Below are 18,257 nucleotides of genomic sequence, written 5' to 3' on the forward strand. Positions count from 1 at the left end.
AGTTTGTATAGCTGTATCAAACAAAATACAGGAACACCTCACAGTTAGTGCAAGTTCAGTTCAAGATCACTGCAATAAAGTGAGTCACATGAATTTTTTGCTTTCCTAGTGAATATAAAAGTTATGTTTACATTATACCATAGTCTATTAAGTGTGCAATAGCATTATGCCTAAAAAATGTACACACCTTAATTAAAAAATAATTTATTGCTAAAAAATGCTAACCATCAACTGAGCCTTCAGAGAGGTGTGTAATAACGTCAAAGATCATGGTCACACATCACCATAACAATGTAACAGTAATGAAAAAGTTTGAAATACTGTGAGAATTACCAAAATGTGACACAGAGACATGAAATGAGCAAATGCTGCTGGAAAAATGGTGACAATTTCCTTGATGCAGGGTTGCCACAAACCTTCAGTTTGTTAAAAGTGCAGTATCTGGGCTTCCCTGGTGGCACAGTGGTTGAGAGTCCGCCTGCCGATGCAGGGGACACGGGTTCGTGCCCCTGTCTGGGAGGATCCCACATGCTGCGGAGCCGCTGGGCCCGTGGGCCATGGCTGCTGGGCCTGCGCGTCCGGAGCCTGTGCTCCGCAACGGGAGAGGCCGCAGCGGTGAGAGGCCCGCGTACCGCAAAAAAAAAAAAAAAAAAAAAAAATGCAGTATCTGTGAAGTGCAATAAAGCAAAGCGCAATAAAACAAGCTATGCCTGTACATTTTAAGTATTACTAGAGATATAGAGGGTCACTACATAATAAGGCTCAAGTCACCAGGAAAATAAACTAAGCTTGTAGGCATATCATCTCAAAGCAAAAGTTGATAAAATTACAGCTTATATAAAAATCCATTATCAGAGTCAGATTTTAAAATATTTCTCTCAGTAACTGATAGATGAAGGGAAAAAAAATCAGTAAAGCTATAGATGATTTGAACAACGTAGTTAAGTAATTTGATCTCAGGTGTCTACCTTCTGCCCAAAAGACTTCTTTTAGCATTTCTTGTAATGTGGTTCTCCTAGTGGTGAATTTTCAAAGGCTTTGCCTTTGTTTGAAAAGCATTTTTGCTGGGAATACAATTCTAGGTTTACAAGGTTTTTTTTTTTTTTTCCCAGTACGTTTAAGGAATTCTGATGTCACCTTATTTTTGTTCCTCTGTATGTCATTGTCTTTTTTATCTGGTTGCTTAAAATTCTTAAATTTTTTCTCTTTATTACTGGTTTTAAGCAATTTGATTATGTTGTCTTTGTGAGTCTTCTTCATGTATCATGTATCATCAAATCCCTTGCAGCTTGTTGAGCTTCTTGGATCTGGGGGTTTAGAGTTTTCAAGTTTAGAAAATATAGGCCTCTTGATGTCCCACGGCTCACTAAATAGTTTCTATTGCTATGTCTTCAAATTCTGTGATCTTTTCTTCTGCTATGTCTGCTCTGCCATTAATTCCATCAGCATAATTTTTATCTCAGACATTGTAGTTTCCATCTCTAAAGCTCAATTTGGGTCTTTTAAACATCCCCCTAACTTTTTGAAGATAGTTATATGATATGTTTTAATATCCTGTCACAATTCTGACATCTGTTTCAGTTCTGGGTCAGTTTTGACTGGCTGTTTTTCTCATTATGGTCATGTTTTCCTGCTTCTTTGTATGCCTGGTAATCTTTAACTGGATGTCAGACACTGTGAGTTTTACCTTTGTGGGTGCTAGATATTTTTGTATTCCTATATATCTTCTTGAATTTTGTTCTGGGATACAGTACACTTGTATGTAAATTATTTGACCCTTTCAGGTCTTACTTTTATGATTTGTTAGTTGGGTAAAGAGCAGTGCTCAGTCTAGGGCTAATTATTCCCATAGTAAGAACTTCCTGAGTTCTCTACCCAGTGCTCCATGAATTATAATCTTTTTTTTCATTCTGTCTGGTAGGAATATGCACTGTTTCTGTAACCCCCTAATCCTTTCAGATTGTCCTTTCTCTAGCCTTGGGTAGTTGCTGAATACTACAAATCTCTCTGCACAGCTCTCTCCTCTTTGGGACTTGGCCCTATGAACTCGAACTCCCTGGGTTTCTCCAGACTCTCAGCTCTGTCTCCTCAACCTAGGGAATCTCCCAGTTTTTGTCTCAGTTTCCTTTCCCCGTGTTAAAGCTTGGAAACTCTCAAAGCAGTAAGCGGAGGTAATTATAAGGCTCACCTAATTTGTTTTCTCTCATGGATCACTGTCTTTCATTCCTGATATCACTGTCTTGAAAAACAGTTTCATGTTGCTTTGTTTGTTTCAGAGGGGAGGGTTAAATCCAGTCCTTATTACTACAAGTTGGTCAGAAGTGAAAGTTCTAAAACTATTTTTTAAATTATGCAATAAAACAATTTTTAAAAATCCTTAGGGGGACTAATATAAAATTACTGTGCAATAGGATAATAGTAAAAGATAGGAAATGCTGAGATCTAAAAAGGTTAGAAAATTCTAATAGGTCCTCAGGCACAGGCATGAAAAGATTTTCATAATGTTACTAAGTTTATCAGTTAGGATAGGTTAGAATTATGTTATGGTAACCACCCTCAAATCTCAATTACTAAAAGCAAAAAGGTTTATTTCTTACTCATTTTAAAAGTCCATTGCAAATTGGGAAGGTGATTCTTCTCTTCATCACATATACTCAAATGACAGAGCAACCACCAACTCAAACGTTGCCAATAAACAAATTAGAGGAAAGACAGGAGTCTAGAGAGTCTCAAATTGGCAATTCAATTCTCCAGCTCAGAAGTGGAGCCCGCGATTCACGGGCCAGACCCAGAAAGATGGCACCACCCAACCATAAGGGAAGTGTAATCCTGCTATGTGTCTGGTTCTCTAGAGAGAACTACTGTAACTACATGGTGAAGAGCCCTAATGACTATCACAGACCACGCTTCTGGTCAGTAGTTATTCAGTGTATCCTCCTTCTTATAGCCAGAACATACTCCTTCTCTTCGAAGGAGAGATAACTCAACAGTACCATTAAATCAATGGCATCAAGCTCAAAGTTCAGCATCTCTTGCTAGTCTCTAAATCAGGGGATAGTATGCACTAGTCACCACTAGATTGGTTATCCTATGAATTAAAAAGCTGTCCTTTACACACACAAGGTTGAAACAGAGATAGAAAAACTGTAAATAAACACTCCTATCCTGAAGGAGAAAGATGGGAAACATACAAGCAGTCACTGGTCCAAAACAATTCTCTGCTACAAGGACACTACTCTGGTGGTGCAAAAATTCGTTGATGAGAACCTGACTCTGCTTGCTGGAAGGGGGTCTCTAATCAATTGCTGTCCGCTATTGATCCCACCACCCAGGAGGTCTTTCCTTTTTTCTTTATCCTTCTTGACCACAGGGGTAGACATTGGGGAATATGTTTTATTTGGGGACCAAGCAACTTTCTCTGTCTGCTACCCCGTGTAGAAAGCTGGGGGCCCAAGGGTCATTTTGAGTTCATCAGTCATAAACTTTTAGTCCAGGCTCATGGTTTGACAGTTCAACTCTCTCAAAATTTTTGCTTTTTATTTATCTGACTGCAGTCAGCAGTGAGCCAATACTCACACCCACAAATTTAAAGATGTGCTCCCCCCAGCTCCTCTTTACACTTGACTGGAGTACCCTGAGTCCATCAGGCACTGGTAGAAGACTGACGTTTTAGCAACTGTTTCCTAAGCCATTTTATATATCTGAACAAATTACTGGGCATTGGTATTTCCAATTCCTGACAGATATTAATATTTAGGATGTGGGTATGAGAAATGAAAACTTCTGGAAATTCTCAGGTATTTCCAAATTACACAGAATTGTGATTCTATATTTTTCATAGCACCATACTTAATATATTTAAAATAGTTATGAGTGACCAAAATAAATACTGAATCATTTTTCTGTGATAGTTATACTAAATGTTCCAGATATTTTCTGTTAAAAAAGACATAATAATAAATGTTTATTAACATGAACCAATGTATTGGGACAAGATTATATATATCAATACCATTATATCTACCTGACATAGATATTTGATAACAGAAAACATTAAATAAAGGAAACGTTAACAAAAATGCCAATAAGTCATTTTTTAAATTGAAAGCACTACAAATATTTGTTTAAAAGTTTTTCTTAAAATGAAATCTATCATACTAAGTGAAGTAAGTCAGACAGAGAAAGACAAATATATGATATCAATCATATGTGGAATCTAATTTTAAAAAATGATACAGATGAACTTATTTACAAAACAGAAACAGACTCACCGATTTTGAAAACAAACCTATGGTTACCAAAGGGGAAATGTCGGGGGGAGGGATAAATTAGGAGCTTGGGATTAACATACACACACTACTACTATATATACACACACACACTACTATATATAAAATAGATAACCAACAAGGACCTACTGTATAGCACAGGGAACTCTACTCAATATTCTATAATAACCTATATAGGTGAAGAATCTGAAAAAAAGAATGAATATATGGAATATGTGGAATATATAACACAACACTGTAAATCAACTATACTTCAATAAAATTTTTTAAAAAAATCTAAAAAGACACAACACATTAATTGCCCTATCTGATAGTCTTTATCTTTATTTTATAACAACTATTCCAGACATAGAAATTCTTCTTTCATTTTTGCGTTGATATTAGTGAAGTTGCTAGGGACTGTCCAAAAACATCTTCAAGTTGGTGTTACGTTACATGTTACTTCATAGAAGCTCTTTTCCTTTTTTAATGATAAAAATATTTTGTCTGCTAGCCCAGATTTTGGTCTTACTGTTGCAATTGATAGTGTCTTTGCTAATTTAGACTTTAGATCAGTTTCTGATCTCATTTCAGAATGTTCCACAACATTTACTTCTTTTCTTTGTATTTATTGTTTAAGTATTTGTAAAGAATAGCACCCTTTGGCAAATAATCATACACTGGGAAGTGCCAATAAATTTATTTGGTAGTTACTTGACCAATGCTACATTTGGATCTCCTCTCAAGAGTAAAAACACCACACATAATCACAAGTCAAAATTGATAACTTATGGAATTATTTTGCTTCTACAACATGTTATTTTTGGAAGACCATTGATGGGATTTGTATAAAGTATCCTATGAATATAAACCTACTAATTTTTATTTTACTTGCAAGAATGACTCACCATTAGCAGCAGACAGGGGTATGAATACACATTTATACCATGGCAATAGCTACAAGTATGACTTGAGTGATCAGATTATGACCACTTCTCTTCTGGGGCTCTTATTGTGGTTCCTGGAAATGTTGACTTTACTCTTGGACTCCACCTGTCAGCATTCCCTAGTCTTACTTTTGAGCTTGACTTCAGAGGATTCCTGCAAACCAGTAATGGCTCTAACTTCATTACTTAGCTTTAATTCTCATAGGAAAGTTACAATACTTTTTCCTGTTTCATCGATTTCTTGACTGATTTGTCTTGAAATTCAGAAAAATATGTGTTTCCCAAGAAATGCTGTGAAGGAATTTCCACATAGAAGAAACACTTCAGGGCCTCTCCTTAACCTAATTAATTGGTATGATGGCCATATTCTTAATTTAATTAAGTTTTCTTGCTTAGGCCTTCTCCTTTTACTGGCTGGGGGTGAGAAGTTTAGCCTTTTCCAACCCTGCAAGTATCTGGATTTGTGGACTTTTTCTATTCTCTTTTGTTCCTACTTTCAATCCTACCATTTCTCATCTGAGTCCACTTCTTTCTCAGAGTAAGTTGTCAAATGCAGCCAATATAGTAACCAAAGCATGCCATTAACATTTTGTTAGTCAAACTCTTCCAATAGAGATACAACTTCATTACGTACACCATTTGTCTTTCAAGTATTACAGTCAAGTTTACCAAATCTCTCACCATAGCAGAATGTGGATCACCTCATGTAGCCTTGCCACCTGCCACCTAAGCCAATGCAATACACTGGTGTAATGTAGCTCAGCTGTGTTTCTTCTAATGGCAGCAATCCACTTTCAGGATTAATTCCTACATCAGTAGGGAGAGACTTAGTTATGCTGTAGAACAAAAATTCTCTAACTGCAGTAGCTTAAAATAAAAATGCTATTTCTCCTTCATGCTATATGTGTATCTAAATAAACAGGAAGGCTCTTTTCATAGTCCCTCAGGAACCAAGACTGATATAGCAATCACCATCTGAATAGTAAAAATGTTACCATGCTTGAGGGAAAAGAGGGTTCTAAGGAGTCTCACATTAACAACTAAATCCTCGAAACCAAAAGTCACTTTCACTCACAACTCACTGGCCAGAAACTAGTCATATGGCCACACGCTAGAAATATTTGGTGAATAGCAGGAATGAAAATCTACATTAGGCTAAAAACAAGCTGACTTTGAAGAATCAAAGAAAAAAATCTAGATGAATAAACTCTGAACTTCTACAAGTTAATGCTGGACCGGGAAGCTTTCTATAAGTACTATGGTATGATAATTAAAATAAGTATGGGTTTCTATTTTTCAATTTAAAAACTGAATACTCTTCAATCTAATAAATTATACACTTAGAATTTTAGTACAGGTAAATAAAATATGGACCAAAATTTATGAAATAAGAGCTTCGCTGCAGTGTCTATAATAGTGAAAATAAAAGAACAGTTACAAAGTTATGATTATACCCATATAAAAATATAGGGCAGGGCTTCCCTGGTGGCGCAGTGGTTGAGAGTCCGCCTGCCGATGGGGGGGACACGGGTTCGTGCCCCGGTCCGGGAGGATCCCACATGCTGTGGAGTGGCTGGGCCTGCGAGCCACGGCCGCTGGGCCTGCGCGTCTGGAGCCTGTGCTCTGAGACAGGAGAGGCCACAGCAGTGAGAGGCCCGTGTACAGAAAAAAAAAAAAAAAAAAAAAAAAAAAAAATATATATATATATATATATATATATATAGGGCAGGGGTTGGCAAACTTTTTCTTCAAGTGCCAGATTGTAAATCCTTGAGACTTACAGACCATATGGCCTCTGTCATGTACAACTGTGCTGTTGTAGTGCAAAAGCTACAACAGACAATATATAAACAAATGACATGGCTGTTTTCTAATAAAATTTTGTTTACAAAAATAGGTAGCCAACTGTGGGTCATAGTTTGCTAGCCCCTGATATAGAGCAGTTAAAAATCAAGTTTTTAAGGCAGTGCATAAATGCTTAAAATATTTTGAAAGCTTAAAACTACAGTTTATAGTTACCAAATTCTCCACAAATGGCAGGTTTTACTTAGTATTTAGGAGGGAAAATTCATCTTAAAAAAGAGGTTGAATTGGGTGAGTAATGTAGTCAGTTTTTCTGTTCTGTTTTTGGAAAAGTCAAGCGACCCTAGATGTACCTGAAATACTTCTGTAAACCAAAATCCAAGGTCACCTCTGTGATCAGCAGTTATTCAGGCCATTAACATCTGCAGCTACAGCTTCATTTATAGCTTGGTCCAAAAATCTTCATAATGATGACCCTCTGTGTCATCAAAGAAGACTAAATTATGCATAGTATATTCTTTTAAATAACAAAAGTGATTTTATAATACTTTTAAAAAGCAATTAAAAGTTACCTTTAGCTAACTGTAAAAGTAATTTCACCTAGGACACCTCATCCCTCGATGATGTTACAGATGCTGCTACAGATGTGTTTAATTCCTTACAAGATGATCCAAGTGAAGTATCTTGGAGTTTATAGATTTTGAGATGAAAATTAAACGTTACCATGACTTTAAAAAAATCTATTTGACTATTCATTTTGTGTACATGGATTGGCAGATATGCCTCATTAGTAAACAATATTTTTAAAATAATCATTTCTCTTTTAATGCTTAGACATAGGTAAATTGTGTTTTATTTTTTAGCTGAAAAAACAAGTCAGTGTTATAGTAATCTAGTAAAAATGAAACACTTGCAATTCTTTTTAGTGCCTATATACATACAAAAGTCCTAATTCACTGAAGTCAGTACAAGTGAGTGATCCGGGAGTAACAAGTTTGATGGAACAAAAATGATCATGTCAACCATAGTTTAAAAATGACATTACAGAAGCCTAAAAAAATGTAATGATGTCAAAACATTTATAATTATTATATAAAGTGTATCTTTAAATCACATGCTGTCTTTCCTGTTAATAGAATATTCACTAACCCCTCCTCTTGAGGTAAAATTCCTCAATTCCTATTAGTAAAAGAGATCAGTAGGTCCTCTTCTTTAGGTTAAGAGGTCCTCCATTCCATATGCATATAATCACTGTAGGAATAATAAATAAAACTGTAATTAGTACCATCAATGGAAGGGTTATTTGCAAAAACTGATATATTTTAAAAAGGGACATTCAGTATAAATGCTAGGAACTATAGCTGTGGTAGAAAACACTAACTTCAGAATCAGATCAAATTATGTTCAAATCTTGGCTTTGTAACCTCAGACAAGTAATTGCCCAGATATCTTTTTACTTACAGCTAAAACAAGGTGACTCATATCTTGTCAGTTCCTTTTAAAAAATTTTTAGAATAGTTCTTTAAAAATATATACGGTGAAAAAAATTACAATTTCCTCCCTAAAACATTGGAGAGATACAAAGGGGAAGAAATAACATAAATAAATATGGCATTCAGATTTTCAACGTAAATTAAAAGTGCATCCACAAAATGAATGTTTCTTAACTGCACATGTAATCAATCGTAATTCTGTTGTTAGGTAACAGGAGACTATAATATAGTAAGGCACCTTGGTAGTTAGTTCTTAGGCAAAGAGTCACTTGAGTGCATCACTGGCTTTCATAGTCAATCAAGAAAGTCTAACTGCTTGTTGTGTATTGGTTTGTTATGATTTCAAATCCACTTGTTTATGACTTAAGTGAAGTTGTTTTGATCTACAGGTAAATTTGTTTACACTAAGGAAGCTGTGCCAGGATGATGTCATCAACATCTGCTGTTGTTGATAAGTATTCAGCAGCTCAGCCATTAAGGGGTGCCGCTGGGGAGGATAATCAATACGAACATATGGAAGAGCAGCTATCAAGTGATGGACATTTAAACTTTAAATACCAAGAATTTGTGAGGACTTACCGAGAGTGTTTAGTCTGGGCAAGGCTACTCTTTTGCTGACTTACATAGCTCTGTGACGATCTTGAGACACTTGGTCCTGCCATGGCCAGGCCACTCTTGGTCCTCAGCAGTGTTAAACTGTGCAGCAGTCTCAGGAAGAGAAGGGACATCTGTTCCTGCCTTGGCAAGGCTACTCCTGGTAGGCAATGGTGTAAGTCATGTAATGGTCCCTGGAGTCATAACATTTGGAACAGCCCAGCTTGCTTACCGACACCGGTACTGTCACCCCCTAGCTACGTGCCCCAGCAGCAAGGGACCTACGCTGGCAGCTGATACCCAGCTTTTAGTTGGAAGGACTGACTCTACAGACAACCAATTCCTGGAAAGGTACACCTCAACTAAATTTGGACTTTCTTTCATCTCCTCTTTGCCTAGAACAATAGTGTAATCAATCTATTATTAGTTTGGAGTATGTTATTTCTTTATTAGCTAGTTAACAGACATTATCTTGTATGGTATCGGCTTGCAAAATGTTATTTTTATAAATTATAATTCTCACAGTGAACTGGTGTTAAATAAGTTATTGGCAAAGAAAATCTCAGTCCCTGAGCACAATTTGCCTGGACAAAACAGCACTCTAAAGCAGGTGGTGGCAATCTACAGTCCCCTGGCCAAATCCAACCAACATTCTGTTTTTGTAAATAAAGTTTTATTGGAACACAAACAGGCTACCATTTACATATTGTCTATAGGTGCTCTTAAGCTATAAGGAAGAGTTGGATAATTGTGACCACACAGTCCACAATTATTCACTATCTGGCTCTACAGAGAAAAAGTCTGCTGACCACTGTGCTAAAGCACTGCCACTCAAAGGTTTGGTTTGCATACCTGAATTGTCTGTTCCTGATCAGAAATGAGATAAGGAGATTATGTGAAAACAGAAACCAACTATGTTACCAAGTACAATGTTCACTTCAACTATTTTTTTGTTTTCATTGCTAGACTTTCTCAATGAAGGATTTATAGTCTGGTACAGGTTCCTTTTCTCACAGTGGATAGGTATAAACTATTCATTGATCAGGTACTTTCAGTACCACTACTGTAAATATATAGGGGCAGGAGAAGGAACTACTCAAAGCTCACAAGGGACTACAGTGTCACTTAGAGACTTATTTTGGTACAGTGCTCTAGGTTTTTGAAGCATTAGGTAACAGCCTTGGCAACTAATTGAATGAGATTCAGAAAATGGTCCTTACACAGACTTTTTCTTCCCTTTACTCCAAAAGTCTTCTCTGCTATAGATTTATGTTTCAACAAGGTGAAGGATGACAGTTAATAAGTCCCTCTATCCCATCTTTTCTTGGGAGCAGGAAAGATAAAAATATTTTCCCCCACCCTCAAAAATATTCAAGAAAATAAGTCAATAAAATATTTTGTCTATTTAGCCTCTTTAATTTACTGAGCAGATAGAAAACTATAATATTAAATTATAATTCTCTTGAAGTAGAAGAATTTGTAAAGCAAATCAATTCTCTGTAATTATTAGCAGTTCTTCCCCCTGTACTTTAAGTCTCAATTTAAAATAAATCATGCATCAATTAAAGAATATGGAATAAAATCTACCACTAACTTTAACATGACATTTCCTTGAGCAATATACAATTTCTAGAGGCGCCAAAGGTAATCCGACTCAAGCAGCTTTCTGAAAAATAAAATTATTCAGGGACAGATTTTTATTGCAAATATTTACTCAAAAACTACTATATACAGCAGAATTTTAATAGCCATTTTAAACATTTAACATTCAGTGAAACAAAATTTTAAGAATTCAAAGCACATTTTAAGAAGTAAAAATGTAGCATTTTAAATAAAACTTTGTTAGTACGTCAAAGCAAACTACTGTTACTCATATTATTCATTTCTATATCTATTATTTTCTATATGATAAAAAACTGAAAAAATCAATTTAGCAGCCATCTTATGGATAAATTAGGCTAAGTATCCCAAACCAATTTTTTACATCCTGCTTTAGGTCCCATTTGAATTTTCTATTTTACAATTACAGAAAAAGTCACTTAAACATGGCTGAATTCATGCCAGGACATGTTTTCAGTTTACTGCTTTACAATATCTACATTAATCCATACTTTGGTTTGGTTTCCAGACCATTTTTATGGGTCTATTTCTAAAGAAGATCATTAAAACAATATTAAGAGCATAATAGCTACAGGAGTTTCAACAGTGGGTTTCTACTTTATACAACTAGTACATCAAGGGATTTCTGCACAGCTTACACACTGACAAAAAGCACAAATATAAATTTTTATTTTAATAATTTCACTTTCACTGAAAGTTTAATTAAGGTAAGCTTACAGCCTGGCAGGCTAACACTTGTATGGAGGTACACAGATTCAAATATTCTGTTTACATGCTTCTGGCAGTCTGGAATGTAATATTATATCCAAAATTAAGTTTATGTTCATCCAAATTCTCATTAGATCAATGAATTTAGCATTCTAAACATGCTCCATTTACCAGTATCATACTCAAAATGAAACCTTCATTAACAAAGCCAATTGGCCATTATTTTAAATCAATTATTCCCAAAAGGTATGTGGTTTCCAAATGTCTTCCTTTAAGTTAATTGAAAAGGATGTACAGGTAATAAGGACTTTTAGTTTAGAACTGATGGAAATTTCAAAAGCTTTATTAATATAAATAATATTCTAATATTCAATTCATATTGACCACCAGGTTCCATAACCTCGAAAACTGATAAATGAGACTTTTTCATTGCAAACTTAACTTTCATTAAAATCTTATTCATGTCTTAAAAACTTCTTGGAAATTCATACTAATCATGCTATTAATGATGAATTGATTTAATAACCGAGGTTGAATATACAGGTAAAGTGTATGAATGACCTCCCTCACATTTTTCTATCTCTGCACTCTGCAACAGCACCACTGAGCTCACCTGATAGCACTGTTCCAAATGCTCTTATCGTTGGTACACTAAAACTTAGAATGCCTAATTAATTTCAACTTCTTTCTTTTTCATCTGCCAGGTCTCCTGTTGTCTCTGTTGTGCTAAGGCTATTTTCTCCAGGAACGTCATCTGTTTGATCAGACACTACTTCATCAGTCTTGGCTGAAGGATCACCACTACCTTTCTGAAGAATCTCTGTGGCTTCAAACTCAAGCACTTCTGATGGAGTCAAAGGTTCCAAATGAATACTGCCTTGCTCACTAACATCAGAACTAACAGATTCAGGTTCATCTCTTTTTCTCAAAAACTGATCAATGCTAACATCACCAGATGTTAATTGCAAATCTTTAATATTCTTTGAAGAAAATCTAGCTTCACTGGCATTGCAATCTTCAATCTGATCACGTGCAATGAGGTTTTCTGAACTTTGGCACCTCTTCAACTCTGTTTCCTGACAAATGTGCTCTATTTGTTTTTCCTTTTCCACCTTATCTGCATCAATAATTGAATCATAACTGAAGATATTCTTTGAGCCAGTTTGCTGGTCTTCAAGACAGGTATCATTTTCTTTATCTGAACCTGATACACCTTCTTCACATTTTGTTGTTGATGAGCCTTCGAATAAATGCACATCACATCCATTTTTTATTTCCTCTGAAGAAGCTTCATCTTGTTTACTGAAAAAATAAAGCTATTTATTATCTATTTCTTTATAATACAATGTATTTGAACACTATTAAAATAAAGACATTCTCTAAAAAAAAAAAAAAAAAGGCACACTTGCTCACCAAAAAAAAAAGAAAATTGAGCTCCCTGGTCTTTGCCATGATGTTACAATTTAGGAGGTGGCCATGTTCTTGGGCAAAAGAGTGAGAAACTCCATAGTCGCATATTAAAAGGAGTCCTGAGGAGTCTATTCATTGTTTTAGTTCTGGTTATCATTATTTTTATCTGTTCATACCCTTGCTTATTTTTAGTTAAAATGTAAGTGTGCTTATTAATTCGTAAGAGTCATTTAAATAAGGAATGAATATATGTGGAAAAAACCCTATTTCTCTTTTATGATTTATATGTCCTCTTGGGCTTAGAGTGTTTTCCCTATGCAAAATCAACTAAGCATTCACAAACATTTTATTGATTTTTTAACAGCCTAATTTATAAAAACATAAACACATGCCTAAAAAAATATGTAAATATAAAACATGCATACATATATGCTTATGTGTATACCTGTCTATGTGTTTACTCTTACCCCGGTGTGTTAACAAACTATTTAGTGAATATAGTTCCCTATGCTATATAGTAGGACCTTGTTGTTTATCTATTTTATATATAGTAGGGTGTATATGTTAATCCCAAACTCCTAATTTATCCCTCCTCCACCCCGTTTCCCCTTTGGTAACCATAATGTTTGTCTTCTATGTCTGTGAGTCTTAGAAACACGAGATTTCTAAGAGGCTCTCCAGTCCCTTATGTAGATGTAACAATGCTTATTTTAATAAAAAGAAATTTTATGATTACATTTATATTAGTTCTTACATTAATCCACCTGGAATTTAGACGTTTTCCTAATGAACTGCCCAAATATCAAAGCAATGTTATCAGATAGTCATTTATTATTTACTAAATTATATTCAAAAGGCTGTTTCTCTGCTATTTATTTTGTTCTGATGTGTCTTTTGACTATTACAGGCCAATACCACACAGTTTTAACAATTAGAAATTAACATTGTACTTTATTATCTAATAGGTCAAATCACCTACATTCTACTACTCTTCTCCCTAATAGTTTGAAAAAGTAAAAGATAATTGTACAAGGATGCTCATTAAAACAATGTTTAAAATAGTGAATACAGAAACAACCTAATATCTAACACAGCTGTGATTTTTAAAATTATGGTATTAACAAGTAGAAAAATATGAATCTTACTTTAAACACCACTAGTTTCCAAATCAAATCCAATTTGGATTTTCAACTAAATGTTCATTAACCATAAACTAATTTGGGAAATGACCTATCACGTAAGTTACTAATATATTATTTTCTATCTCAGTAAGTTTTTTTCTTCAAAATCTTCTAAATAGATGCTGCACTTTACTCATCTTGTTATTACTGTGAATTTTATCCATTATATTTTGTAATCACATGTTATTGGTATACTGGAAAGATTCTGAATTTTACACCAAGCTGCCTTAATTAATACCCTGATTAATTTCAATCATTCTTAGCTCATTTTCTTGGACCTTACAGGTCAATTACATCATCTGCAAAAAATTATATTTCCCTCATTTAAATTTATAAAATTCTTATTTTTGTTCAGATCTTATTAAACTAACTATAATTTACAGAAAATGTTAAAAAATATGGATGTGACTAGTCTGCTTTTTCTAAATCCTTATTTGAATTTTTGTTAACTTTTCCCAACCAAAATTCTAGGAAAAATGCTAGGTGAAGAAAGGGCTAGATAATTTTTCTTTTCTTTTCTTTTTTTATGTGGACTATTTTTAAAGTCTTTATTGAGTTTGTTACATTGCTTCTGTTCTATGTTTTGTTTTCTTGGCAGTGAGGCATGTAGGATCCTAGCTCCCCCACCAGGGATCAAACCCACACACCCCCACCCTGCGTTGGAAGGTGAAGTCTCAACCACTGGACCATCAAGGAAGTCCCAGGGCTAGATAATTTTTCTAGTGAAGTCTAAGAAACATCTTCAAAAGGTCTTATTCCATAATTTTCTTTTTAGAGGCAATAGATTAATTAATCTCATCAGGTTAACAAGCAGCCTACTATAAAACACACAGCATAAAGATAGAAATGGGGAAAGTACTTAATCTAAAAGACAAAATCACCTTTAGCTGGAATAAAGTTCTAATTAGAATGTTAGATTTTCTTTTGCTAAAAAAAAATTGTGAAATCTCGTGTTCTGCAGTGTTCTACTCAAGCATTAAATTTTTATTTTTATTTTTTTAAAAGTTCTCTTTATTATCAATTAGAAGGCCTTTAGGATTCCCTGGCATGGTTTTTTTTTTTTAATTAATTAATTAATTAATTTTTGCTGTGTTGGGTCTTCGTTTCTGTGGGAGGGTTTTCTCTAATTGTGGCAAGCAGGGGCCACTCTTCATCGCGATGCGCGGGCCTCACACTATCGCGGCCTCTTTTGTTGCAGAGCACAGGCTCCAGACGCGCAAGCTCAGTAGTTGTGGTTCACGGGTCCAGTTGCTCCGCGGCATGTGGGATCTTCCCAGACCAGGGCTCGAACCCGTGTCCCCTGCATCGGCAGGCGGACTCTCAACCACTGCGCCACCAGGAAAGCCCAAGCATTAAATTTTTAAAAACCAATACTTGAATTTTGAACCTTTTATGTTGGGATCCCACCAAAGAAGTAGCTTTACAGCTTTTTGAAAATACTTTAAAAATAAGATATTAAAATTAACTATTTGCAAGAATCGTCACCACCTTATAACCTGTAGCATCTTGTAACTATTTTCATTTAATAGAGGCAATTAAAATCTGTTAACATTTTACTTACTTGTAAGTACTTTTAAAAAATTTAACAACTTATAAAATGTATTCTACATGTTTAAGATTTCAAAACTAAGGATCTGTAGTATATTTGTTACATTAATATTTCAAAATTTTAATTAAAAGCCATTACTAAAAGGAACACCATATACAAAATTTAAATAGCCTTTTGCCAATTAACTGAAATATAACACAGCTCAAGTATCATTTTATATACATGAATTTCATGAGATTCAGTTTTTCCTTATATTTACCTTTCAGAATTTGATGTTTCTGTTTCTCCTTCAGCCATATTAGGTCTTGTAAGTTCCTGAAATTATTAATAATAATTTTCTTTTATATTCAAAACTAAGCTTAAAGTAAACTACTTTTATTATACTAAACTTTCTAGATAAAAAGAACTTAAGTGTGCTACCTAGTATACTAAAGAAAGAGAAAAAAATTTTCTCAATTTAAAGTATGTATTAAAATAATTCTCATAACTAAAAGCATGATTTCAAAAATTGCTTTTTAAAAAACTTGTAAGAATTTCAGTGTACCAAAACCTTCTGAATCAAGGACATGAAACAGTTATCCAGTTATAACAATACCTGCTTTCCTTAGATTCTTTCAAATGTGGGCCATAATTATAATTACTTGAATAGAAAACTAGTAAAACACAGCTTGAATTTGAAAGCATCATCCACAGTATTTTATACACACATTAAATACAGGTACTTAGATAAAACATTTATGAAATTATGATTTTATATTTGGAGCCATGGTAACCCTTCCATTGTCAAACCAAGTAATATTAAACAATAGATAAATGAAATATTTTTGCTTATTTGAAATGTTTTTTGGTGAGGAAAGAATACACAAAAACCTCAGTAAGCCAGAGGCCAGCCTAACAGTTTATAACAAATTATTGAGCATATATGATGCATGAGGTAGTATGTTAAGAACTTTACATTCACTATCTCATCACTTAATCCTCATATTAGATATTATAAACTCCATTTCTACAAATGAGAATAAAGACTGCGGGGGTTAAGTAGAAAACCAAAGGCAATACTACAGTAAGTGGTGAAGTTTCAAATCTAGGTCCAGTTCAGCCACAACAGTGATTGATTCAAATCTGTGAAAGTGATATGGTGTATTAATCACATACATGTAACATTTCCTCACTCTCCAAAAGCCCTGCTAAAATGAGGGCAAAGAAATAAAATATTTTCACTCATAAAGACCAAGAAAACATCAAAGCATACTAACTGTCAAAGAGATTTCAACAAATTTTTAGATGGATAGTGGCTGGAGGAATCGAAATTGACTTCACAGTGTGGAGGAAGTTACAACTAAATGTCTGAGCTGGGAGTGCAAGGAAAAGAGAATCAGTTTTCCCAGAGAACATAAGAGATCTGGTATTTGGAGAAATTCAGTATACTATCCAGTACATAAAAGGTAAAAATGAAGCATGAATACTGCTGAGAAATCTAAATGCTCTTTCCCCAACTCACACAACAGGTACCTATCCTTTCCTCTACCACTTAGGCCAAAGGTTAACTCTGTGAACTGGAGACAGTCTAGACTTGTGAACACCAGGAATGGCAAAGGGCAGGCATGAGGTACTGAAAGAAAACAGAAAAATTTAGTAGAGGTCCATAAACTGAAAAAAGGGACCCACATTTATCTCTCTGCCTGGCTCCCAGAATGCTAGCAGCCAGAGGAACCACTCTTCACTCCACCACCCGCAGCTGGAATCTAGAAGATTCCTCTTTGGAGAAAATTATCAGCCTCAAAGACTTTGAGAGCATCCTCCCTACCAAAGAATCAGTCAGCTCAGCAACTGATTTTCCTATGTTGAAGTCTAAACAATTACCATGCAGACTGTGCAGGCTGTATAGCACACCAATCCATGAGGCAACCTTCACAATATAATCCATGTCAGCAGTTCTCCAAGTGTGGTTCACAGACACATGGGGCCTCCAAAACACTTTCAGGAGGCATGTGAGGCTAAAATTCTTGGTACTAAAGCAGTGGTGAGTAAAAATGCTGGCATCTTAACTCAAATCAAGGCACTGACATAGAACCAAAACTGTACTAGCAGTCACTGTATTCTCCACTGGCATACACCAGCAGTAAAATTAATTTTATTAAATACCAATCACTGAGTGCACGTCTTTTTAATATTCTGTGTAATGAAATACCAAATATGCACAAAGCACTGCTATTGCACACTAAAAACACTTGGGTCTGTGACTGAGTTGCACGCTGAACTTAGCTACATTTTTTTCATGGAACATGATTTTTATTTTAAAGAATGACTGTCAAACTATGAATATTTAGACTTGAGTATTTAGAAGACATTTTCTTTGAAACTGACAAAGTGAGCATGTCACATCAAAGAAAACAACTGACAGTATTTGTTGCCAGTAATAAAATTCAAGGAAAAATTAAATTTTAGGATAACTTGTATCCACTATTCATGAGATTAATGCTAATATTAATGAATGTGATTACTTGATATTATATAATGAAACATGTCAACACTTAGAAGATCTATGTAACTTGTGAACCAATATATTCCAAATGACTAAATGCACATTGTTATAAAATCATGCATGGATAAAAGAGTCAATCAAAGTGTAAGCCAGACTAATAGATTTTAATGTAATAGAGTACAAAAAGTTCAGTGATATG

The 18,257-nt window shown here is 34.7% G+C and overlaps 1 protein-coding gene across 17 annotated transcripts in view; it reads right to left on the minus strand.

Moving 5' to 3' along the window:
* Nucleotides 1-630: 630 nt before the first annotated feature.
* Nucleotides 631-18,257, minus strand: part of ZNF280D (zinc finger protein 280D) — a 241,069-nt gene continuing 223,442 nt past the window's right edge. For 9 of the 17 annotated variants that reach the window (XM_067747811.1, XM_067747868.1, XM_067747842.1 and 6 more), the window contains 2 exons: nucleotides 15,833-15,888; nucleotides 10,785-12,735 (listed from right to left, as the gene is read on the minus strand). In XM_067747811.1, the coding sequence (XP_067603912.1) occupies nucleotides 12,111-12,735; nucleotides 15,833-15,888 (681 nt within the window). In that variant the 3' untranslated portion in view covers nucleotides 10,785-12,110. The other 8 variants (XR_010945860.1, XR_010945861.1, XR_010945858.1 and 5 more) reach the window with 8 other exon arrangements.

This window comes from Pseudorca crassidens, chromosome 1, assembly GCF_039906515.1.
Source record: "Pseudorca crassidens isolate mPseCra1 chromosome 1, mPseCra1.hap1, whole genome shotgun sequence".
Classification (NCBI taxonomy): Eukaryota; Metazoa; Chordata; class Mammalia; order Artiodactyla; family Delphinidae; genus Pseudorca; species Pseudorca crassidens.